The sequence below is a fragment of the Dermacentor silvarum genome, chromosome 11, assembly GCF_013339745.2.
Source record: "Dermacentor silvarum isolate Dsil-2018 chromosome 11, BIME_Dsil_1.4, whole genome shotgun sequence".
Classification (NCBI taxonomy): Eukaryota; Metazoa; Arthropoda; class Arachnida; order Ixodida; family Ixodidae; genus Dermacentor; species Dermacentor silvarum.
The window spans coordinates 109,192,889-109,219,508 of NC_051164.1; the positions used below are offsets into that span (position 1 = coordinate 109,192,889).

Below are 26,620 nucleotides of genomic sequence, written 5' to 3' on the forward strand. Positions count from 1 at the left end.
TTGGTCTTTTTTGTTTATGTGGTGCTTCCCTGCCAAGTTTGCGGGTAAGCTGATGTTTAACAATGCACCAGCAAGTTGCCGCGGGTCTGCATCCTTTCACGTCAGCTCTGCAAATTGTATCCACCATGCACATGTGTAGTAATTACTTCCATAGAATAAATTTAATCAGCTTCACATTGTCAGTTGCATCTTCGTTCTTGTCTCTGTCCTGTACAGCGTGTTTTCTGCTAAACATTAATGTGCATGTAGGCCTTGTTACAGTGGCGCTAAAAATGAGACGTGCAACCCAGTCATGCAATAACTTGTTTATTAAAAACCAGCACTCGGTCTCGAGGATTTGGCAGACGCTTCATCTTAGTGGCAACAGAAAAAAAAAGTGGGGAGGGGGCTCGAACATCTCTCGATGCTAATAAAGAAACATTTTGCTCACTTTTCTTCGTCTTTCTGGAATGATAACAAACAACCAACTTTGCTGACTAGACTGCATGGGTGGCGCTCGTCGGAGAAAGTACTACTAGTAGTGCCTCGATCAGCCGTCGGAACAAGCATTGCACTGTCGATTCCCGTTAGCAACATGGCACGCTGGCAAGCTTGCAAACATGTGTCATCACTATGAACATGCCATCAACTCTCATGTAGCTTCACTCGACTGATATGCATGGAGCAATGCAGGCACACCTGCCAATAAGTACAGTGTTAAGAGGAAGCGTTACCTCATACAAGCTCCTATCAATTACACTAAGAACAGCGAAATCGTTTTGCTTGGCATTTACTCCACCAAATTTGATAAAGTTTGTTGCATATAAAAGAAAAAAAATTTGAAAATCTAGCAATTATAAAAATCAGATCATTGATTCACGCTGTGAATCTCATTAAAAATTTACTGAAAATCTGTAAACTTCAAGAAACTAAAGCATTAAGCGTACAGTTCGTAACTCCGCAATCAAAAAATGATATCCCAATTCTGTAAACTCCAACTTTTGATAAAGTGGACAAAGTTGCTAATTAGATACTGCTCTCAACCATAGCAATATTTTGTTAGATCTGCAAATTCATTGTAAAGAATGCGCAGATTTCATATAAGTTGTGAACTAATATGTCAGTTTTGTGCTGATTTTTACAATTTCTACATTTGCACTCTTCAGAATAACAAATGCAGTTTATAGACTTATGGTACCCTGTTCCTGGTACACAGCTTAAATTTGTTCCCCAATCTTTTATTTATCTATTTTTGGCAATAGCTTATAAAAAAAATTAAGAGGCCATGAACCAAAATCCTGCTTGTTACACCTGGCAGAATTAAACATAATCTCTTATTTAAATTAACTTTATTTAAATTTAATCTGAGCATTTCTGCGTTCTAGACATATTTGCACTTGAAAATCAGAAGGCGCTGAGCTAAAGCTTCCTCTTAACCTTTTCTCACTAAAATGAAAAAGTCAGAAAAAAAAAATGCTGCTGCTCGGCACAGCTGCGCTGCATGATGGGAAAGAATCAAAAAACGTCAAGCAAAGAAAATAGTAAATAAACATCAGATGAAACAAGCATGGTCAGCTTAAAAATTAAAAAGAGAAAAAACGTAAAACACCTGAACTAAAAGAGTTCTCACTGGATATCCTGATATTATTTACAGAAGCAGCAGCAGCAATAAACAGGAACTCGAAAACAAAGGCTCGATCGTAACTTGGCAGAAGCTGATACGAACAGCCGTGAAATGAAACAATATCTTGGCCTCAAGCTGCAGATCGGGTGGATCGCTTGGTCGTAAGTACCGGAGGCTGGAATCGCTAGAGAGCATGCATGGGCGTTTGGAAGGTCAGGGACAGGGGTGTCAAAATATAGACGCTCTTTAAGCGCACATTTGTTCGTGGTGGTCTAGGTTACGTTGACAGAGCTCTACTTGACGGTCAGACCCTGGAAACCGTGCGCAACCAACTGGGACTGCTGGAACTCCCTTCGCCCGTCTTCTCCTGAAATGACCATAGAATAGCAAAACAATCATTCATTCAATGCACACCACATTTTGACAGGCATTACAGCGGGAAAGTAGTACATAAAAGCAGCACATAACATCAAGGGTATCTGTGCATCATGCCAAAGGAACAGTAGTTGCGAGAAAAGCACTAACTTTAACAAAAAGTAAGCAAAACAAACAGTAAGAAAGCAAGAATGTATGCACACTTCATCCATTGGTAAACACACATCAGCACAGTAGCAAAAAATTTATGTTTTCAACAACCAAGGACGAGGAAAAGAAGGAACAAACACAAGCACTACTTTCAACTACTGTTAACTGTGAAGTATGTGATCATTATTAGGTGCTGGGTCCTCATAAAGACGAGCTGACCATCACCTACCGAACGAGAAAAGTGCTTCTTTGGCTTGTTGTCGCACTTTGGCCACTTCATCTGCATATGAGAGGTGCACCAACTCCTCCATGTACTCCTGAGCCTGCAAAGGAGCCAACAAGTTTGTTCGCAGCTTGCACTTCAGTTTTCACTAAGCCCATGTTTGAAAATAACGGGCTGTTGCAAGTTAAGCCTAAAACCACAGTTGAACCTTAATACTACAAACATAGCTAGATATTACAAATTATTGGATATAATGAAGTAAATGAAAGATTTTCGGGCTAACAGCCCGAAATATTAGCCCGTTAGCCCATTAGGAATATATGCTTATAACGAATGCAGTTAAACCTTGATACAACGAAGTCGGTAAAATCGGCACATTCATTTATAACTTAAATACTGTTATATTGAAATTCAACCTTTTAAGCAAATAATTAGTGACCGACGAATTTTGCTTACATGGTAGGGGCCAGAAAGATTTCCAAATTATTGGGCAATCGGAAAAAATTCATTTCAATTAGAAAAATTTAGTTCAGTTTCAGAGTTGGTGACCAATTAAGATACGGTTTCATCGATGATTTCTTCACATCAGCGGTACGAAGCGAAGCCTGCGAAGCTTTTGTGTTTAGTCCGCTACCGCTACTTCCTGCGCTAAATGTGTGGTAAGACAGCGCGCACGAAGACACGGCCATCTTGGCTCATCCACTTGGGCGAGGGGCTAAAAGAGGAGATGTGTGCTCACATGCCTCTCCCATAGCACACACTCAGTGCAGACATGCCAAGGCCCAGAGCCAACATTGCACCAGACAAACAGAGGCAAGGTCCAGGATTGCAGCCGCAAGTTTTCGTAGGAGAATAGACCCAGCCTACCAAGTGCAAGAAGCCGGAGCCACAAGATGAAGAGCTAGGAAAGTACCTATTCTATCAAGGTAAGAAGCTGAAGTGGGTTGACAGTGCAATACACAGGTTCATAATTTTGCATGGTGCATACACAGAGCTTAATTATCTTCACAGCATGGATGACTAAAGTATGCCATTACGTTGCCGCCAGTAGATTCCTTCGCAGGCTATAATAATATCTTGTAATCTTCTTTTGCTTTCAAGGTAGATTTAAGAAAAAGAGTTAGCTGTTGTTATGTCAAGCTTTTGCTTAAACTTATTTGTCCAGCTAGCTGTGGTGATTACTGCACTACACTCCATCTGACTGCCCTGTACATGCTTGCTCCAAGGGTGACTTCATCTGTTTGACAATACTGACACCACAGTAGAGGCTGGCAACTGAGATATGTGCTCCAGTAGTACACATATTTTAGTACTTCAAGAGCAAAAAAAAGAATCTCCCCACAGGCCTCTGGAAATCCACAGCACATTTGGCACTTGTTTAGACCCTTCTCTATACTTCTGCATTTCATAGTAAACCTGTGATGTATCAGCCGTTACCAGCATAAGCTCAGAGAAGAACACATCCTTAAAGTATGCAGAAACCCTGTAAAGGATGCAGTATATGACTCACAGGCACTGGCAGGGCTCAACATGCACTTCTTCGTATGACGCATTAAAGCAGCTGTTGGAATTTTGTAGTTAAAATCTACCAACACTAGGAAACAGATGTTTTACTTAGGCCGTCAATATTACAAAAATTGTTAAACATTGCAATTAAAAGTACGAATTTTTCAACTCCAACTTGATAATAAATAGCAATATCACAATTATGTAAGCTGCACCTTTTAGGACACCTAAAGTAGTCAAAATTACGGTATTATTTGGTGCTCTGAAATTGGCTGGCCAGTATAACTTTTGCAACACCTTCGTAAACAGTGCAACAACTGCACATAAGCTTAAACTTGTTTATTAAATTTGTCTGTTTTAGATGCTCTAACAGATTCAATTTACTGAACTGCGATGTCTGCTTTTTGATGCACAGCTATGGATTTGTAAACTTTGTGCAAACTTTCCGATTTTTGAAAAAATTTTCAATAAAATATTAAATGAAAATTCAGTTTCTCCAAATCAGTAGAAATCAGCTTTCTCTCTCAAATGCAACAAATTTCACTCAAACTGGTCAGGAGTTTATTTAATGAGAGCATTATTGCATTTCACGTGTATATTTGAAGAGAAATCGAATTTGGCCCCAAGCTAACGTCTTCTCTTAACAGATTTATCAGATTATTGATGCGAAATCTGTTACGAGAAGACTCGGGGCCAACTCCGATGCTCATTGAAGCGAAAAGGTCGGCATCTGTCATCTGTAGCAGTGGCTAGTAAATTCCCATTGGCTGCGACGCCACGGAACAAGCGCGCCTCGACAGAGTAGAGCGGGCCAAAGGGAACGCCTCGGTAGCACGCCAGATGTTGTGTGAGGGGAGAAGACATTGCTGCGACGCCAAATCACCCTCGTTCTTGCTCTCGGAAGCCTGTGTTATACGCGCATTCCTTGTCCGTGCAAGCTCCCGCCTGCACTCTACCTGCGCCTCGGTAAGGCCAAATCAAAACGCGCCTAGCGTCTCAACGTGCTCGCTTGCCTGCGAGGAGTTCATACCTCGAAGGACCGCTTAGCGGCATTCAATTAGACATTAATGCTTTCACATTCACAACTAATAAGAAGTGCTTAGGTACATTTCTTTTTCAAGTCGGCACAATATGTACCGACGATTACACCCAAAAAGTACAAGACTATCAATTCAATTGGGGCTAAGAGCCTGTGACAGGTATTGCAGTAGAATTTGGCTAACACTCGGTGCTAAGTTTTGCACCGACACTTTTTTTTGTTGTGCTAGTTGGCCTGGCATTGCAAGTATGCAGAGCTCGAGCAGTCGGAGACAGAGCAAGGAACAAGAAAGCGTATGATCCTTCCTCTGTTTCCATCTGCTCACTCTGCACGTAGTATTTGCACTTTGTCCGTGTATCTTTTCTGTGCCATTCTTTACACAATGATCTAAACTGCCATCATCATCGAGTTCAGCAGTTGATTAGTTTGTAGTGGCACTGCCGTCGGCAGCAGTGCCTCCAGCTGAAAATGAAAGCAATGATAAGGAGCGTGAGCTTAGAATGTTCCCGGCTCAAAAACTGAGCTGACGTGTCATTCATGCCGCTCTTGCCTCAGAGGGATCTTGAAATAAATGTGGTCAAGGACGCTTCGCTGAGGACCCCCACAAGCTCAGTTTAGAGTTTTTCTTTCACAGTGGCCGTGCCTGCCTATAATGCTTTAAATTCTGTTGCCATACTTTGTGGAAAATTGAGTGCAATATTCCTATAACCTAACCTGACCTAAACCTAACATACCTAACCTAACCCAAACCTAGATCTTGCTCGGTGCATACAACTTTTCTATTCTAAAAACGTTAGGCAGATTAATTTTTAGGTTGCTTACTTGTAGAAAAGACAGGGCCCTGCAGCACCCTTGCCTTGTCAGTGCAGCATCAGCCTCCAACCCTTCGATCAGCAGTGCACAGATCTGCAATGAGATGCAGAGACTTGTAAGAAACCCGAAGTCGCTATAGCAGCACTTCTACTACACACAACTATGGATAAGGCTCACCTGAGACTTGGAAGTGACTTTCACTGCTGTCTTCAGGTATTGTTCTGAAAGGGGGCAACATAACTATCAGGTCTGGTGCATTTCCCCAAGTTGAAAAGGATTATTCAGTCTGGGGTGAAGGAACTCAACTTCATGCTTTTTTTAAATATATATTTCTGACCTTCCAGCTACTATTTGTAGTAAGGCAAGTGAAGAGTGGTGCGATTTTTTTAATGCGTTAGCATTAGGAGTGTCAAAGTGGAAAACAGCATGTGGGTGAAGTGTTTCCATTTGTTTGCATCTCTCCCAGGAATTTTGAATGACTTGCAAGTTAAAAAAAAAGAGCATTGCGCAGTGATTCGGGAAATCAGACCAACGATTGTACTTGCTCAAACCGAGTGCTCTAACCACTACTTCATGCCTGCCTTCTCCTGTAGTCAAAATTTATAAGCTTTGAAACAGCCTGAATGTGCCTGTTCCTAGCTGAGCAAGTGCAGTGCAGTACTGTTCTTGACTGGATGTGTTGGCTTTTACGGGAAACATAATTCTTTGCACATTTCCAAGTATGCTTTGCCAAGTGCCGCATGTTAGTTGATGAATTAGCCCGCTTTCATAAGCCTAAACTATGTATGTGCTCGCCCTCGGACTAGAGGATGGAGGGCCATTGCCAGCTCCTTTGCATAATGGCATTTCATTGTAAACATCGAACCTCAATATAACAAAGTCGCAACCAACATGAAAATGTCTTCATTATAATATATTTGCTACAGGCATATACAGTATATACTTAAGTAAGAGCCGCACTCGTGTGAGGACCACACCCTCTAACTTGGCGGCCCATAATCTCGCATGACCCAGTGTTGTGCACCATCTTTAAGATCTCCCCTTTTTTGTCTAGTTTCTGTTTTGCCAGCGCCATGCGCCATTGCTTCTTTGTATTGCTCACTTTCACAGTTGCATTGTACGACTGCCTGCGATGGAAAGAAAACAACTAACCACATACGAGGCATTTCTAATGCTATGGACGGCACTGAGGATGACCACCTCTTTGAAGATGCCTCCGAACCTCATCCGAGCAGCAGCGACTGTGATAGTGGTTAGACTGCTAACAAGTGCAGCTGGAGACAGACGCTAGATAGCGTGTCTTTAATATCGCAGAAATAACATGTTTTTTTAATATGTGGTCTGAAAATTGAATTGCAAATGGCCTACTTGTGTATAAGCCACACCCTGCCAAAATCTTTTTAAAAATTAAAGAAAAAAAAAAGTGTAGCTCTCACACGAGTACTATATACACAGTTCATCAATAATATTGAGGCAAGAAACATTTTGCATTTACTTTGTTATATCTGATAATTAGTTACAGTGACCTTCGACAATACTGCAATTTCAGTTCAAAGTAGCGAAAAAGGATCTCCCAGGGCCACATTCAACGTCTATTAAAATTACATATCAAGTAAAATTAAATATAATTGATAACTGAAGCTTATCACTGCAGGAAATTGTGAGAACATAGAACTGCTCTAAGAAATCACACAGTGAGAAATGATACCAGGCTCACCAGCTAGATTGGAGAGCTGTCGATCTCCGCAGACCAGAATTTGGGAAATGGCAAACACCAGCTCCCGAGTAGGCACTACATTCTTCAGTGCCGACAGTGTCCTCTTCACGATGGGCAGCTCCCGCGAGGATAGTGAATCAAGGACCTTCACTGCAATGTTGAATATTAATGACAGGTGTGCACATCTTAACACATGCGGGGAGTACAAAAACAAAAAGGAGCAGTAAAATTATTGCAGTCATACCTTGATTAGCAATATTTAGTCGCACAAGTGCACTGCATATAATGCAACAGGTGAAAGAATGTGGCTTAGCAAAATTTAACTGTTTATGCAAATTCGGTAGTACTACCCAGTCCATTTTTGTTCTTGTTCTGCCATGAAGTGAACAACTTGTCGGGTATTCAGCACTGTTTGCAAAGTTCATAATAAGGTCAATTAACCAAACATGCTTTTTTTCCTTGGCTCAGTAAAACCTCCCAGTAAAAAACGCATTCCTGCGCTGTTCTGAACCAAAAAAAAAAAATCACCATTATGAAGGTGCTTTATAAAAAGTGTCCTGGTACGGACATTAGATAAGAAGTGAGCACAGGTTATGTCACGCAAAAATAAAAGAACACTGTCGACGTTCTAAATCTTTATGTTCTAAAAAATTGTGCAGAAACCATCAACAGTGATTGTCAATGAATGAATGAAAGAGAGAGAGCCAGCAAAGAGACTGCGAGCAAAAGTCAGCGAGAGACAGACGAATGTTTTCCTTGCCAAGTCTGACTACCGACCAACCGCAAAAATGGCTGAAAGAGCCAAAGAAAGCTATTCACTTACAAAAATTTATGCATATGTCAAAGCATGGTTTCATTGCTTCCTTCATTTTGTAGTCTCAGCTCACTCACCTTTGTTGTTATTGTGATTGCTAGTTTAACTAGTATGCTGCTGTCATTACTGCTGCGATTGTCACTGTCAATTTTGTTCCATGACAAGCAGCACTAATTTATATTCAATTCCATCTACTTACATGTAAGCCACACATATTGCACTCAGTTATAGAGAACGACTAACATTCTCTTATGGCCACAGCACCCAACAAGCCGCTGTGGTTTTACGACATGTGACAAGTACTTACGCTCAGCTTCCAACTGCTCCACATGATCCATGAACAGTGTGCTACCCAGCTGGGCAAAGTACGTCTGGAACTGCAGCACCGTCACCAGCATGTCAGGCTCCAGCCTTGTGATATCCAGCATTTTCTGGAGTACGACCATCACCACTGGAACAGGGATGTACAAAGTGAGTAATCATGGCTTTGCTTACATCAAGAAGGCCCACAAACATGTACACTTACCCACGTGTACACTCAAATGTTCGCAAACACGAACCTAGACACACAGCACAGTGTTACAATAATCTGGCTATGACCAGGTTCGGCATTCAGAATATACAAAAGGCTAAACTGAGGATACTGTGTGCAAGTATGCAATGTAATGAGAAAAGATTGTGTTTGGAATGAGAATTCCTGAAGAATGGTCGAAGTTGTGGGTGCGATAGCCAAGGTCAGTTATGGGGTCAGAACTTCACTCTGGGTGAGAGGGTGCTTTAGGATAGATGTTGATTTCAGGGAATGATGATGACCAGCTAGCTCATAACCTGTTTCTCTTTTAAGAAATTGTTCTCATAAGGATTAGTACGATTATTTTGGTGAGGGTTTTGAAGAATGACATCAACGAAATGAAGCAAAGACAAAAACTGATGAGGCAAAGGAAACTGGCTGGGCAAAAATACGGGGAGGCGGCGAGTTGCCAGGACAAGAAAATATTGAAGGTTAGAAAATGCTACTGTAAGCAATAACCAAATGCAAGGCTTACTGTGAAGGAAAGAAAGAAAGAACTTGCCTCTTTCAGAAATGGCGCCATTGTTTAGGCGGGACCTGACAAGCCGGGCCAGTGGGTCACGCAGCCTTGCCAAGGTCGTCACCAGGCCATCATTGGTGCCCATCTGACACCACAGGTGGCCAATGTCATCCTCCTCAACCAGTTGAGATCCTGAGACACAGGACCACATCCCCGTTATCAACTTTGTTGGCAGAAGCAATTAACTAATAACAGAATTCATACAGACAGTATGAATACGACCAATTCAAAGCACCTAAATATTTAATACGCTTCCTGTAGCCTGGAGGGTAAAAACAATTTACACACAAATGGGTAAGAGCAGTTTGTGGTGCTTCTTGGAAAAATGCATTTGGATCTGGTTCTAGATGTTTGCAACATGCAATCCTGGTATTCTTGCGAGCATTTCCGGAGGTTATAAATAACTTTATTTCTTTATCCCAAAGTATCGATTGGGGTCAAAAATGAGTAGGTGATATTCTGGTTAAGATTATAAGGAAGAAATGTGATTGCATAAGGTCATTTAACGTGTACAGCACAGATAACCAGTGGTGTAATGGAGTATGAGAATGTGTACCAAGGGAAGGTAAAATGCGGCTGATATAGTAAAAACATTTAGGGTAAACATTCAAAACATTCGAATAACGTATCGAATAGTGTCCTATTCGATTCATTCTTTGCATCGAATAGAGGCTATTTGTAAATGCGAATATATTTTTAATACTTTTTAATATTTCAATACGTCAACTGCACCCAAATAAACATAAAATTGAAGCAAATGTACGGTAAATTTTCACCCATGCAGGCATAGTGTAGGCATAAAACATGCGAGCTAAACATCGTCAAATTAACTACTATTACAAATGCCGCTGTTGAAGTAGTTAAGAGACACTGATCCATCAGTACATATATGCAAAGAAGCGGCATATTCTGTAGAAATATGGAATAGGGCAAATTGCCAAAGACCAAATGAAGCCTTGGCCTATATGACTATTTTAGAAACTCTCGGAATAAAGAGGTACACCACAGGTCTTGATAAAGTCCATACTGGTACACTCGCTACTTTGGCCAGAGCAAAAGCTCATAGAATGGCACTCTCATGATGTAAGAGATTGAGAAAAAGAGCTCTCCGGACATGAAATGTTAATGAAAGCAGATGACATTCGTGGCGGGTTAACAGTCGAAGATACACTGCGAGAGGTTTGCAAGAGCGGTAAACATCTATTAAGCAGATGCGTGCTTCAACGATCGTGCCCTTGGTTGAGGTGTAACGTGGCAGACCTAGTCATATTCACAATGCTTGAGCTTGTAAGCTCTTCAATGTACGTAGGCAGGAAAGGCGAATTTTTACCATGATCGGTAAGCTGTGTTGTAGCTAGCCCACGAAAAGTGCTTCATACAATTGGAACTGGGGAACAGAAAGATGACAAAAAGAGAGAGAAGTGGTGAGGAGGGGGGAAGACGCAGTGAGTTTGCGCATGTGCACGGAGGGCACCACTAAGTCAAAGATGTTCACACAGGCCAGTCGCCCTCAAGATTTGGATCTGCAGTAGACATAGCTGCATAAACTGTGTAACTAGTCTGCAACTATCATTAGATAATTTAGTGAAAACAAACAGATGCCTTCTCTTAGCACCTCATCTTAGTCATGCTAAGATCATTGTTTTGAGCAACAATGATTTCTACCTAGGATTCTCATGAGAAACATATATAGATGAAAAATAGCCAGTGTTCAGCTATTCAGGTTATTCAGCGAGGGAGTGTATATCTTTATATCACACAGTACTGATAGATCCATTTTCTCACCATAGAGCTGCCTCCTATCTTCAGCAAATCTGTTTGCCACACGCAACAGCTTGTACAGAAGCCGAGACTGGTGCTGAAGTTTTTCTATCGATGTCCTCTCCCGACACCGGAGAGGTCCAAAGGTGCCCAAACTCTGCAAAATATAGCCAAGCACACGATGATTGTAGTTTCAGTGCATGCTGCCATTATGCTCTATAAACGTAATGCATTCATAACAGACATAACCTAGCCTGATCATGACAAAGTGGCACCTTGGTTACTTAAGATGAATCTGATAATGCACAAGCCCTTTCATATACCTGCACTTATGCAATGAAACCTTTACATGATTATCCTCGAAAAAAAGAATGTGCATACTTGCCTTCAAGTTAGACACTGATTAGTTACAGGGGTGAGAATGAAAAATGGCCTAATTTCTTATCAGTTGACTTCATGACACACCAAACTCTTGCTCCTTGGAATTCAACATTATGAAACAAAAGACACTGTGGTAAACAAGAAAATGGAAAGACACTTGTTCTTTCACTAGCAGAGTTCGAACTTGAAATGCGAGGATGTATTATATCCTGTATACTAGTTGAACCTCGTCATAATAAAGTTGCATCCAACATGAAAATACCTTTGTTATGTTTGATATTCATTATAAACATATTTTAACAGCAGAGCTGGTTAAGCTTTTCGTTTCCCCGTGTAGCGTTCGCGAAAACTCGCCAAGCGATGACGTCACCGAGCACAGCTGCGCCTGGCTTCACCTTACGATAGCTGATCGATAGCCAATCAATAGCTAATTAATCAATAAATTGCAGAAAATGCTGGGGATGACTTGGTAGTGCTTAGCCTAGCCCAAATATGTGGCCAATACCTTGCAATAGCCAATCAATAGCTAATCCATCAATAATCAATAAATTCTGGTAAAGCATAACTCGTGAGGCCAGGACCAGCTAAGTGCCGATCAGCTCCGCCGTTTCTTTAGCCTTGTGCCGCTAGTGCAAGGTACGCAAATTTTTTTTTTTGACACAGATATCTGCATGAAACATTTTAGATTTACTTTGTTATATTCAATAATTTTTTATATCCCTATTAGTTATATCAAAGTTTGGCTCATTGGTTTGCAGTTATTTCATGGTTAGAACAGATTGCCACCCATTTAAGCGTTTGAGTCCAGTACTAAAATGTCTGTATGCAAATGTTGATTCAGAATAAAGCTTCAGGCAAAAGTATCGGTGATGAATCTGCCAACCTCAACTAGACGAATGCAGTAACGACAATGCACAGCAATGACGCAGTCCAGCTGATCCGAGCCGGTGGAGACTGTGACTGGGCTCGGTGTGGATCCGCCACTGATGGGACTCTTGCGATCCTTGAGCAGCGCAACACCGGAGTCAGCCGTTCCACCATTCTTGGTCTCCCGGATCTTGTAAGGACTTTGCCTAATAGGACTGGAAGAACAAGGTATTCTCAATGATTTCTGCTAAGACACGATGCGAACACGTGCTTTTTGAAAACAGCAAGAGATATACAATAATTGATTTTATAAATAAAGTTTAACATTTGAAAGCAACAGATTTTATGAGAGGTGCTTTAGTCAAGGGCACCGGGATTAACTTTGATCATACGTGGGGTTTTTTGTTTTGTAACAAAACTGCAGCCTTTAAGAAGTTCGAAGCAGTTTTCAGTCTAATCATAGAATGGCCTTACTTTTTATAGGACATTGCCTCATGAATCTCTTACCACAAATATTTTTCACATCCTTCAAGTATAAGTGGAGTTAGATGTAGTTATTACCGCTGGCTTTCTCCTTTCGTCCCACGAGCGCGCTGGAAGCTAGAGAGAGCAGATGAAAAGGGGGCAAGACCCCACCCAAAAGTTGAGTGCCTCACTGGCAAGCGAGCTCGTCGTGGCGTACCGTGGCGGCTGCCGTATCAATGCTACGCAGCACGCAGCTGCTATATTGGAGGCCACATGCAGCAGATGCAGCTATGTGCAACTGTCATATGCAAACCGGCAGTGCAAGAATGAAATGCTTTTTCCATCTTTTTGACATCGCAGACATGTATGTTTTTAATTTATTTTACCCAAAATTAGCAATAACAGTATTATTGAGAATATTCATGCGATCACGAAATCAGCCAATAGTTGGTGGGCTTCGCTGCTTGTGATGCAGCTGCATGATGACATTGCATAGGCAAGAGCCAGTGATTTTCACTGTCTTAAACGAGACTGTAAATTTCTTGCTGCAGGCAGTGCAGTAGTATTTGGCTCACAAGTTCACAGGAGCCTCTTCTACAGATCAGCGAAGTTTTTTTTACTACGTTCAAAGTGTTTCAGGGCCCCTTTAACAACAAGATGGAACGACGATACGAAGGCACAGAAACAACACTGTATGTGCACTCACGCAATGCCTACCTTCGTTCTACGTTGCATTGCTGTGGTCTTGCCCCCGTAAAATAGACCAGTGGTTTCATCTCGTTTGTGTTCAAAAACACAAACTGCTTTATTGGTTTCAACTGGTTCAAATTGGTTTAAGTCGAGTTTTCGAACATCAACCGGATGGACCAAATAAGATTCTTTAATTGGGTTGAACGCCGCCTGCTTGCAAAAACCAAAGGGCCTTCGAAAGTGTGAAGATGTATGATCACTGATTAACAAAGCTCCTGCAATGGAGTCTACCACTTGCTGATGTTAGTGTTCGGCAAAGCCAGCTATTGTTTCTCAGTTTAATTTGCCCCAAGTTGCAGAAAGCTAAAGGCAATGAGGATGCTCTCAATCCATTTAAATGCTAAAATGTTCATTTTACAACAAGCTAGAACAATTACTGCAGTAACAATATGAACATAGCCCGAGTTGTCTTGATGTGGAATGGCACATACGCTACGACATGCATGTAATGATCTGACCCGTCTCTCTTTCTGCTCATTTATGCTGTAGCAACACAGTAACACACCTGCTCTCGGAAGACTCAGTTTCTTCACTGTCGAGGAAGTCGAAGCAGCCAAGAGCACTCTCAACAGAGATGCTCACATTTGAGCCTGTGGATCCACGTCGGTGATGGCTTCGTCTCTGAAAGTTTGAAACCCATGCCACAATGTTATTGAACTGAAAAAGAATCAGTTTCATTGTTAAAAGAACCAGTGAGCCACGACCTTGTACTACAGTTAGTTAGGAACTCAGCAGTGGTATATGAATAGAAGAAAGTAAGGGCAAAGGAAAAGAAATAAAGACTGGATTAAACAAGCTTTAGCATGCTTTGTGTTCATGCTTTGCAGGGAGAGGGTCCAATCGGAGGAATTAGCTGTAACATGTAATTTCTACCGTGTGTGCACCACATTAGGCCATTGTGTGTTGAAGAAAATCCAGATGGCCAATGTATCGGTGATGATGTTCACAATGAAATTCACGCAGTTTTAGATGCATGTTAAGAGGTTGAATGTCGGCCAATTATTTAGATATCAAAGATATTGCGTGAATATACGACAACTTTAATGTAGTGTGTAAAGACTAAAGTGCTCCAGACTGACTTCAAAAACCTAAGATCTTTCATTATGCACCGAAATTTCATGGTACAGTTTTTTTTTTTAATGTTCTCGTCCCAGCAGAATGCAGTAATTGTGGCCAGGAATAATGTAGGTGCTAAGCTGCTGCAGCTGTCTGAATTTTGCAGCCCATAACAAGAACGGTGCTTCAAGTTAGTGATATGCATTTACGTTGCGATGTTACATCTCTCTTACATGCCGGGGAAGACTGCACAGCAAGTCCACACATCTATAGTCAGGCCTTTCAGGAACGCTGTCTTACCTTAAAGAAAAGCTCGTGAACAATGTAGGCTGGCACGAAAATGGGTACCAGGTTTTCATAAAAAGCTATCAAGAGATCTCCTTAATGATGGTGGTCCTCTCGGTTTATTGCAGAAAGTGACAGGAGAAGACAGGTCAACAGTGAGAGATAAACAAAGCAACAACAACAACAACAACAACAAAGAAACAATAGCTAACAGCAGATGGTAACAAATTGAACAGAAATAGAACTAAATGCGCTCCATGCTACGCAGCAGTACATAAAGGAAAGGAATTGCTTGAGGTAGAGAAAGCAGACAAAGGAAAGAATGAATGTTCAGGACATCTAGTCCACATGACATGTTCCCAAGCAAACAAACAGCATGTGATAAGTCTTGCAACAGTTCTAGTCAAACTGATGCTTGATGCTACAGTTGTATTGTAGCATAACGAGACAGCAGTGAGACGTCATGACATGAGAAGCCGGCAGTGACATGTCATGTTACAACATCTGTACACGAACATGGCATCTTACAATGGCCGATGCAATAGAAAAGTTTCTAGATTTCTCAGCGTCAGAGATTTCAAAATGTAGTGCTTGATGCACTGATAAGTAATTCATCATATATCTCTACTAAATGAACACAAGTAACAAAACACACTGAACTGCAAAATTACTCAGTGCGCCCCAGAAGGCAGTTAAAAGATTTCATAAAATGCATGTGTAATGTAGAAAAATAGTAACAAAAGGATAAATAACACTGAATGATAAAGACAAGCTGCAAACATTAGGGTACAGCAGAAAATCAGCTTCATTGGTCTCTGCATACCTCATGTTAAAATTGCATGCACAAGTAGTGTGCTCAGAAGGCCCACTATAATTAGGCTAGACAAAAAACTAAACTTATTACACACAGTTTCTACTAGTACTGAAACACCCGTAAAGCTGGCTCGTCCTGTGTCAGAAGACAGCAAGTTGCTGTGAAGTCCAACCATGAGACGTCAGCAAAGCAACACTAATTGCACAAATGAGTGTAATGACACATATATGGGCAACAGATTGAGCATATAAAACATGGCTACCCTATACAATACAAAGCTTCACACTTAAGCTGGTTCAAGCGAGTAAAATACAGTGGACCACGGACAAACGAAAGTTGCTTAAACAGATATGCCAGATAAACAGATCAATGGTATCGACCTTGGTTGTCCGCCCCAAGAGTCAATGTTGACAAGCTTTCATTAAACGAAGCCCATGTTATTGTAAGCTCCAGTTAAACGAATCATCATCTACAGCATCAGCATATGGAACAGCAAAAGGCCACCAAACATGTCTAATGTTGATGCTATAAATAAAGAAGAAAATGCAATTCATTGGGCAGTTGCGTGAAAGTTTATGCAAATTAAAGATATTGAAGTTATAGTGGCGTTTCCATCCTAAGGATTTCACTAGAATGATCCTTCAGCTGAAAGAAAGCACTACAGAGTAGGCAGTATCTTGCAGTCAAGCTGCCACTGCTGCTTTGTTCACACCGCACTAACAAGGACATCAGATGATGCCCTTGTTACCTGGGTTGAAGAGACAGTTTAAAGTATAATCGGTGAAATTCCTGGTGCAGACTATGATTCTATTGCCGAAGCATTAGGTATTACTGTTCCAGTACACATTACTGTTTTGGATCTAATGGTAAGAGTTGCAGTTGAAAATATGCACGGCTATTTTGAACACGAGGACTGCGCAGAGTTATTGGGAATTTTTTCACACAAACACAACCATGTTCAAAAGAAACTACAATATCAGAAGCAGAGCTCAGTGAAGTCTTTTTTTCACCACACTAATATCAAAACACTCGGACGCTTTTCGATTAAATAGATTCTTAGTGATTTTTGTGCCCTTCACTTAATTAAAACTTCGGATAAATGAAAAAAATTTTGCTGTCCCTCTGAGTTCCGTTTAATCATAGTCTACTGGAATTCAGCACTGTTTGATGCAGCAACACAAGAAAGTGCCATCAGCGAAGCGATTGTTTTCTATTCCTGCACTGGCAATAAGGATAAAACATAAGGTTAATATTGATGTCTCTTAATGTAAAGCCTTTTGAGTTGCGTTGTGCTTGATGCGTAGATGAATATGGCTGAGAAGCCACAGAAGCCGCGGTAGCAGTTATGCCAAACAGCGAAGTACAGATGCACGGCACAGGACAGAGAACATTGGCAGCACCTGTCCTGCAGCCTCATAACACTAATGAACTATGACGATGCATGAAAATAGCCTGGAGACAAATCCAGGGTTGCCAATCAACCACTTTTGGGGATACCAGCAGAAGTATGACAATAAGAATGGCAAGCCTCCTAGCAGTACTAATTTTTGGCACTTGGTTCTCAAGTGCATCAGCAAGATTCCCACCACATCCAGTGAGGCATCATGATGGATGTTGCATCATAAAAATGTTAGAGTACCCTGAATGTGAGTGGATGATAACATTGCCCCAAGGTAAAGAGTACTGGCACATTTTCAACCTGCCAAGTGTCGTCCGCTCACGTGAAAGAAGCGTGTGTCAAAGTTTCACTGTGAAACTTGAAAAATGCGTGTCAGTATGCTTTTAAGAAACTGTGAGGTCCCGGGCTGATGACAATTGGTTGTTTCGTGCCCTCCCTAACACATCCTCGCGTCCTGGTCTCTAAAAGCCCTCGCCTCGCAAGAAGGCCGTGTGCTTCAGAAGTGAAGCATGGTGGCCGTGCAGTTCCTCACCCGAAGCATGCGATCCAGCTCAGCTATGCTCTGCTCGAGCGAGTGAAGCTCGGGATAGTGGCCCTGGATGTCTTCGAGGCAGGAGCTCAGGCCCTGAACGGCTTCACGCAACGGTGACGGCGCCGATGAAGGTGGCGACATATTTCCGCCTGATTCGGCCAAGTCAAGGCTGCTGCAACAGTCTGAGCCACTGTCGCCACCCATGCTCGACCACCTAGAGTACACAGAGAAAGTTGAAATTAAAACCACTTCCAATTACAAAAAAAAAAAAAAAAAAAAACACAGTGCTTCCACTATGTGAAGATGGAAGACCAGCGAAACTGTTGGTTTTGTTTACTTATATTTAAAATTTTTTTAATTTGGTAGCTATGTTAAATGGTTGAAAAGACAACACAAAACATCGTGGTTTACTTTTGTCTTGTTTTTTAAAATTCCATTCACTTGGTCACCATATTGATCATTGCCTTATGGTCACTATGGTAAGCTACAATTGGTTGCACATCGATTCTAGACACATTCTTGCTAAATGTGAGACCAATGCGCGATCTGTTGCGTGTTGTTGTTGGCACATACACTTCATTTCAACTTTTTTGAGCCGAAACGTTCCAACGTGAACGATGAGATCCACTTCGTCGGGTCTGCTGATGTCAACGTTAATGTCTCCCACAACGACGATGGATGTGTTGTCGAGAGACACCCAACCGAACACGTCAGTCAGAAAGACTTCGATCTCTCTCTTTGAGGTTGCGGGAGGGATGTATACAGCAGCAACTACTGCAGTGCCATCTTCTAGCCTAACGGCACAAATGTTCGCACAATCCGAGACAGTGGCATCATTTACAACTGGCATATCGTACGGGGTGGCACTCATGCAGTCGGTCTTTGCATACATGGCGTCTTCACCCGCCCGGCACTCGACACTCTTGTTTGCACATCAATCCCATGTGTCCATTCATTGACAAGAGTAGTTCAAGGGCGCGTTACAGATTCCCGAGCCCACAGGGGTATATGCCATTGAGCCTGGACCCTTTCTGCACGATCACCAGGATCGGCCCACATGATTTTTTCTTTTGTCAACATCTAGGACACGTTTTTTTCCAGATCCTAGCCATAGACAGCTTCAATGTAAAAAAGGTTGGCCTCGCACCTAGCATGTGCAGAACAGTGCTAGCTTCACAACACTGCAAGATATACTTAACTATAAGCTTTGTTTCTCGTGCTTATGTTGCTGTAATACGTACTAAGGAGCCTTAGAACAGAGGAGGCACGTTGGACTTGTAGCAGAATACTGAAACAGACTCGAATAACAATGCCAGTAGTGACATCTGGTGACTGTGACAATTACAAACTTAATTCCACTTATAAGCTGGCATAAATGTGTTGGCAGTGGCATATATATCACCAAAGTATTCTGTATTGCTTCCTTTTCAGCAGTGGGAAGTAATGCAATCACAAATAAAAGTTTCATAAAAGGGAAAGAATTAGCATAAACCTGAATTTTCTGTGGAACTCATTTGCTTACAAGAACTTCGATAACAGCATAAATAGTTCTTGCCACCAGCATTGCAAGTGACAATAAGCTGTACTAAAAATATGAGCTATAACCTTAAGTTGTTCACAACTGAATCATTGTCACATAGATGCAGTGTTGAAGTAAAACATAATAAATCTGCTGAATGTACTACAGCCTTTGTTGAAGAAAATGAAGCCATTTGGTGCATGACTGCAGATAACTCCAGGATGTCTAGTTGACCTCCTGTTGCATTTCTGTTGCATCTACACTTCTGGAAAGCTGTGGAGAGGGAGGCAAGCCTATTGTATGAATCCCACACAACCTTCGAGCACCAGATGTTCGAAATGCACAACTCGGCAAAATTCATGCTCCCAGTGGCTCTATTTCTTTTGACAAATGCTATACATATTATTGCTGTACACTCTACAGCAAGGCATAACCATAGGCTGCGTATTGAAACTTAAGACAAGAAAAAAAGAGGTCACATAAAAAAAAAAGCACATGCAGTTGAACCCCAATATAACGAACAGGGGTATAACAAATTATTGGACATATCAAAGTAAACGTAAAATGTTTCTTGCGGAAATCGTTCTGTCATGGATATGTGCTCATAACGAATAAAACAGATAACAAAAGCACATTTGTGTCAAATGCAAGTTTGTTATAACAAGGTTCGACTAGATACTCACCTCTGAGAAGTTGTAGTTTCCACAGCCCTAAGTGTCGGGCTCTGAGGCCTGTTGTGCACGTACGAATTGACAAGAAGAGTCTGACCAGCGGCGGCTCGTGGGAACTCCTCGTTAGGGCTAGTCAGGGTCGAGCTGGGTGCGGACATGCTTCCGGCTGACCCTAGGCTGCCACCGGGACTGCTTCCCTGCGGGGTCATCCTTCGCCGAGGCCCCTCCCAATCGGTAACCTGAGGTCGCCAGTCACGCTGTCCTGTCTCCAATTCGTGCACCATGCTCTGAAAAGGAAGCTGTAGGTAAGCACATCAGGTCCTTCGCTGACGAGAACCTTAACAAGGTCTGAAACCATCAACACAAGTACACTTAAAGTAAAGTAGTGAAGTAATTATATCTCGCAGTATGTACCAACTAGGTCAAGAACAAGTTCTTCTGAAGTAAAGTAGCAGTTCTCACATATTCAGACCTGCCAACTTAATGTGTGAGAATTACTCAGGTGGAATAAATATATACATTATAAACTGGTAAATAATTAAAAAAAAATTGCTGTAGATTTCAAAATTCATAGACTTTGTTCTGTGTGAATGCTGCAAATTGGCACTTCATTCTATTGTCACAGGCAAATATAATGATTTGTGACCCAAACAAACAGGAATGTGCATGAAGTTAATGAAATATTCACGTAATGGTACCCGAAATTTCCCTTGCTGTTATGCATTGTTTGTATATGGGTGGCAATACCGTGGAGGAGTACGAATAGTTGAGCTGGTTCAGTATGTCAGTAAAAATCTGTCGCCGAGAGTAATTGTGTTTCTTTGAAATCAGTTTTGCCATAACCTAGACGCAACTTAAAAATTGTGAGACTGTTGCTGTCATTAAAAGCTCTAAACATCGAACACGATAAATTTGTAAACATTTAACAAGTATGTCAAACTAGCCAGTTCTCAAATAAACAGCGTTTCAAATAAACAGTGTTGTTTAAAGTAGCGCTGTGAGCATCTTTTCGTGCCTTCTTTCATCCCTTCATGTTCCCTGCGTGCGCTATTCTAGATCGTCAAGCTAGAGCCACGACAAATACATACGTTTGATGGTTCTTGGATAACGACTCAGGTATAAGTCAAAGGCACAAAAGTTAAAAGGTGCTAATATTGCAAGGTAGATTAGAGATAAGGCATTGGTAGGTGATATTTCAGATGATATTAAGAGACTAGGGGCAGGCAGGGCAGGTCATAATGCATAGAACAGATAACAACAGAATGAGTGCTAATCCAAGACCAAATTATTTTCATTCGTCATTGCAGCAGATGATACATACTTCTTATTCTGGACAAACCAAACAAGTACTGCCTTCAAATATGGGCATTGAAATGAAATGCACTGTTATAACACCATTTCTGCATAAAATGTGAGCATGAACAGGACAGCAGTCTAAGTGAAACAGTCATTCATGCTGGGATTGATTCTTTATTTAAGCAACACAATGCACATGGTATGTACAGTCATGGACAGCATAAGCTGAAACAAAATAACAGCAGATGACAGATACTGGCGGCGCAGCTCCGCCGCGAGACCGGAAAGCTGCGACGAGAGAGAGTGTGGTTGTTGTGAAGAAATAGCGCCTCATCCTCTCCATAACCACACTCTCTCTCATTTACAGCTTTCCATTCTCGGGGCTGGGCTGTGCCACCAGTATCTGTCGTCTGCTGTCGTTTTGTTTTAGCTAAGGCTGTCCATGACTGTGCACATGTTACTCACCCCTGTCCTTTCGAGGATGGTTTCACCCCTGAATGGCGATGTGCCACGCCGTCTTGTGAAAGGGGAGCTCATCACGCTCAGCACTGGAGGTGACTGCTTGCTGCCCGAGAGATTATCTTCCATGCAGCCATGAAGAGGACTAGGGGTAGCATGAGAGTGAAATATGGAAGACAAATTTAGAAGATTTCAGTGAAAGAAAAACAAGCAAACTGCATAAGTGTATTGAGATGGACTAGCTTGTACATTACTGAAATTCTTAAATGTGAAAGAACAACATGTGAACAACATTCTGTCAGGTGTAATAGAATGGCTACCAAGAGAAAGGAAATGCAGCCAAAGATCATTACAAAGAGCAATGAGATTAGAAATCCCAAGATTGAGGTGTATTCAACTGTCGCTAAAGAGATAAGAGACCAGAATGAGAAGCACACAGGACACATTTAGAAATTTTGAAAGTTCTCCAGGAGACAGAAGTTTTTCTGAGCTGGATTTAACGATGTTTATAATAATATTTTCCCTTACAACTTTCTTTTTTCTCCCTGCTTCCTCATCTAGACAGCATATTGTGGTTCACTTCTGTTGAATTGCTTTTCTTGCATGCCATGTGTCTCTCGCTTTCTTTTAGGTTTTGCACCTCACTGGAGGATTCGAGGAAAATGCAGGTTGTGTTGTTTTAAGTGTTAAATGTTTCAAGGCAAGACGCTGCTTGTGCATCACATACAATAAGTACATTTTGAGTGCACTCACTTCCACGTGATGACCAGATTAAGCTTGAGCGATCCACTTGAGTTGAGATTGATGGTCATCAGCTGCGAATGAGAGCTGAACAGTTCCTTGATCTCGCAGGACTTGTTGCCCAAAAGCACGTTCTTTCCGAGGCCACGCACTTCCACTGCCTGCATTGCCGAAAGCAGTCGATGCAATGACAGATGAAACCAAGCTTCAGTAAAAAAATTAGACCTTCTAGCATCACTGAAAATAAACTAGAAATTTGCGGTTTTGCCCAAGCTGTGGAACAGAATATTTGCAGCATTGAGAACAGCATCACTTGAAGGAGACATTTGAAGCAGTGTATGAACAATTTATGCATCACTGTGTCTGCTAGTGGACCCTGTACATTGCCCACCCATCCAAAATTAAAGTATTTTGTCTTGAAAAGTCGGGTGGTATGAACGCAAACCATGTACCGGGCCAGGTATGGGTTTTTGCATCATACTGAGCCCATGCAATGCCCGATTTTGGAAACATGCAAACTCGAATACCGTACTACGGCCACACTAGGTGCTGTGTGGCAACCTGGGTCTTCTTATATCCCCTCTTGCAGGACCATCAATGTCACTCAAGCCGTTGCACAATTGTGATCAAAGTATTTGTTTGGGAACTGTGAGGAACACGGGGGATTTGCAGGAATGAAAGCAGTTTTTCTCTGCGTACAGCTTGTAGGCTGCATTCGATATAATTTTTTTTCCACGCTAGAACAGAAAATGATGCAAAGTTTCCGGAAAAGTGCTACTGCACCTTGATGTAGAGGAATTCGCCCAGCAAGGCCTTCATGATGACTTGCTGGTTGTCCCAGACCTGCTGGCCATTCTTTTGGACACGGCCCCGCGACTTCCACTTCTGTTCCCCGTGCTTGACGCTTATCTCGAAAATGTCCCCAGCACAGAGACGTGCAAAACCCTGGATTCCTGTCAAATAGAAAATGAATGTCTCAAACTGTGAAGAACGAAATTACAACAGAACTTTTCATACGTACAGCACACCATCCTGTTTAATCAAAGCTAAATGTAAGTTACGGCAGGATAAATGGATAACACGGCCATTATGTACACAGAACTGCATCACCATGCATTAATCTTATAACAATAACTCCTCTTTATGATGACATGGTTATTTCATATAGATGCTAGTTTTGATTTTGCATGAATGGACAAGGCCACTTCCCATCTTGAAGCACATAATGTTTGTGCTCTTGAATTGACATCGCAGATGCCCAATATATGTATCAATCACAGCTTCGAAAGCACAAATATAAAGTGTGATAGAGTGTGGCAGACTGTTTAGACATATAGCTTTTCTACAGTGATAGTAGTAACAGTGGCAACAGTACTGCGGCAACAGTAGTACTAGTAGTAGTTAAGTGCTAGTAGCACTTGATTTCTAAACAGAAGTTGAGCCAACATCAATGCAAGAAACCTGAGGTTAAGTGGTACAATCACCGAGAAGCAGACTTACAGAAGACTGTTGTCGTACCACTAGACTTAAATGGTGTAGCAGACTCACCACGCATCTGGAACTGCAGGGTGCCCATGAGCTGCTCCAAGTGGGCTTCCAGAACGCACAGGGTGTCAACACACTCCCGGTACCCAGAACGAACTCCATGCAAAGCGTTGTCCTTCTCACACCCAGGAGATAGCACGTAGGCGTACGCCATGCTACGCACGCCGTCACGCATCCTCTGCTGCACCTCGTAGTGCTCGCGCAACTCCTCCACCTAAATGAAGAACGATAAAGTGGATTCAGCACCGAGTCTCACCGTACGTTTCTGCGACTGCAAAAGCTCACAGTAATCTGTCCGTGGTGGCTAAATGAATGGCATTGTGCCATTGAACACAAGGTTGCAAGTTTGATTTTTTGCCTCGGTGGCCGCATTCCGATAGGAGCATTAAGGATTCAAAATGGTCACCAGTATGTTATTCCGGAAACTCCCAATAAGCTGTTTTTCATAGGCCAAGCGTTCCTTTGGGATGTTCCATCAATCAATGAATAAATCAATAAAAGATTGCCTTGGCACATCTACAGTCTCAATGTCCTCATTTGTAGTCGCCTCTCTCACCTGCAAAAAAGGGCCATCTAAGCAAGAGAGTTATTAGGAACTTGTACTTTACCTTAGAAAGCTGGAACTCAATTCGCTTGAGGTATCTCTCAGCTGCCTTTAATTGCTGGAAGAAAAAGAAGTGACACATTCAAATTCTACAAACACATTTGAAAAATTGCATTGGTCCGAACAGCAGGCATAAGTGCCAGTGAAAAAATATCTGCACTCGGGAACACAAACTAGGTGAAAAGCAGGCCTCAAGACAAATACCATCATAAACATGCAAGCAGACCATCTAATATTAAAGAGTAAAATCTGTGGCAATATGCATTATCGGGAAACTGAAATGTGCTCCTTTGCATTCGTTAAGTGAATGTCACAACAAAAATGCATCATAGCAAATTTCAAGGCAGTCAGGAAGCAGCGGTGCTGCATTGTTAATCAGCAGATAATGTGAAAAGATGGCAGAAGCAAAGACACACAAATACATGCTGAACATGATACACAAACTCAAGAAGAATAGCAGGAACAGTTATTCCTTTTATACTCCCATGAGCAATCTTATGGGAAAGACCCAAATTTTCATTCAAACGACCATAGCGGCTCAACATCTATGCCAAATACAAAAGTATTCTGCGACAAGGTATTCAGCGGGAAAGCTACTCAGTACATATCTCAGCTACACACTTATACATCATGAATAATCGTAGCTTGAAAACACACTCAGTGTCCCCTCCCATATTGCTCATAGGTGTACACGTACTGTAGTGCGCCTTTGTGTCACACACACTGCTTGCGACGTTTTGTGATTCAGCACTCCGTGCTTTTCAAACATCAGCTGTGCAGAAAATGCACGTCCACATTCACGACAACAGGTACGACAAGAGCTTGCATGCAAGAGCAGAACCACAGCACAGACATGCCGATGGTTCCTCACCTTCTCGCAATCGTAAAGTTTTCCCTGAGACTGAAGAGACAGAAGAGGGTGACAGGACAGGCGAGACAAGAAAAAGAGAGAGAACATATCTAAGCAAAAGAGGCAAGAAACGGAAGTGGCCAGGACAGTGAGAACACACATATGCACACTAGACAAGACTAAATGTGAAAGCGAGATCACACAGTGCGGAAAGTATGGTACTGTACAATATGTTACATTAATAAGGGAGCCAGATATAAATAGCTCCTCCAGCCAAATCGCTGCCCTCGTTCATGATCAAATTTCGCACACAAGTAGCATTTCGTGGCGCATTGTGTTCAATAACATGTTTGGATGTGTCACCTGCTTTGCCCAGAAGAAATCAAAGACATGTCATATGTAGCAATGCCACATTCAAGAAGTTTTCGTACCAACGAAACAGTGGCACCATCTGTCACAGTTAAAATAATGCACAGCAAGCTAATTTTTTCACTGTGCCACTGTTTCTGTCTGGAATTCTCACAGATGATGTGCCTGTTCTGGGAAGAACAGCCCAAGTACTGCTTCCAGATGTGTCAATAAACGAAACACTGTGAAACACCACCTGTGTGTAAGTGACCCAGAAGTTCAGCTGTAAAAGCTATTTATATCAGCCTCCCTTATTTATGCAACATTTGACAGACTCATGAACACGGCACTACACACTTGAAGCTTCAACTAAACTCAAGCCTGACTAGACAATTAAGGCAGCTGCAAAGCGAACAAAAGAATTAAGTGTCCTCGTTCATGCCGATCAAACCTACCTGCGATGAGGAGAGCGACAGATTATCCACGGAGGATCTCAAGCTGAGAATGTCCTCCTGTGCTAAACTGACACATTCCCTGCACAAGAGAAAAAAAAAGGAAAACTGCAACTGGTTAGGGATTAAAGATATCAACATAACAAGCCTAACTCATTATCACTGCTATGAAAAATTGCCCAAATGAAACAATTGAGTAAGCATGCAGTGTGTAAGACTTTCTCTGAAAAAGTACAAGCCTAACTCATTATCACTGCTATGAAAAATTGCCCAAATGAAACAATTGAGTAAGCATGCAGTGTGTAAGACTTTCTCTGAAAAAGTTGCAAGGTCTCTGCAGTTTATTGTAAGCTGAGTCCAAATGTATGACAACTAAGGAAGAACACAGGATGAGCATTATAGGACCAGTACTGTCTATCAAGTGAAAGTTTATTTTGAATAAGACAGATAGTGCTCGTGCACTTGCTTAGTCGTCTTCGTCCATCTGCGTGCTG

General features: G+C 41.8%; 1 protein-coding gene across 3 annotated transcripts in view; it reads right to left on the reverse strand.

Moving 5' to 3' along the window:
- Nucleotides 1-290: 290 nt before the first annotated feature.
- The window catches only part of LOC119433187 (rho family-interacting cell polarization regulator 1), a 131,415-nt gene continuing 105,085 nt past the window's right edge, over nucleotides 291-26,620 (reverse strand). For all 3 annotated transcript variants that reach the window (XM_049658499.1, XM_037700331.2, XM_049658501.1), the window contains 18 exons: nucleotides 26,130-26,208; nucleotides 24,481-24,534; nucleotides 23,876-24,086; nucleotides 23,111-23,280; nucleotides 22,340-22,488; nucleotides 21,593-21,731; nucleotides 19,844-20,118; nucleotides 17,642-17,855; nucleotides 14,061-14,176; nucleotides 12,357-12,555; nucleotides 11,117-11,249; nucleotides 9,314-9,463; nucleotides 8,548-8,691; nucleotides 7,427-7,576; nucleotides 5,887-5,930; nucleotides 5,719-5,802; nucleotides 2,358-2,451; nucleotides 291-1,970 (listed from right to left, as the gene is read on the reverse strand). In XM_049658499.1, the coding sequence (XP_049514456.1) occupies nucleotides 1,897-1,970; nucleotides 2,358-2,451; nucleotides 5,719-5,802; nucleotides 5,887-5,930; nucleotides 7,427-7,576; nucleotides 8,548-8,691; nucleotides 9,314-9,463; nucleotides 11,117-11,249; nucleotides 12,357-12,555; nucleotides 14,061-14,176; nucleotides 17,642-17,855; nucleotides 19,844-20,118; nucleotides 21,593-21,731; nucleotides 22,340-22,488; nucleotides 23,111-23,280; nucleotides 23,876-24,086; nucleotides 24,481-24,534; nucleotides 26,130-26,208 (2,479 nt within the window). In that variant the 3' untranslated portion in view covers nucleotides 291-1,896. The remainder of the gene's footprint in view (nucleotides 1,971-2,357; nucleotides 2,452-5,718; nucleotides 5,803-5,886; nucleotides 5,931-7,426; nucleotides 7,577-8,547; nucleotides 8,692-9,313; nucleotides 9,464-11,116; nucleotides 11,250-12,356; nucleotides 12,556-14,060; nucleotides 14,177-17,641; nucleotides 17,856-19,843; nucleotides 20,119-21,592; nucleotides 21,732-22,339; nucleotides 22,489-23,110; nucleotides 23,281-23,875; nucleotides 24,087-24,480; nucleotides 24,535-26,129; nucleotides 26,209-26,620) is intronic.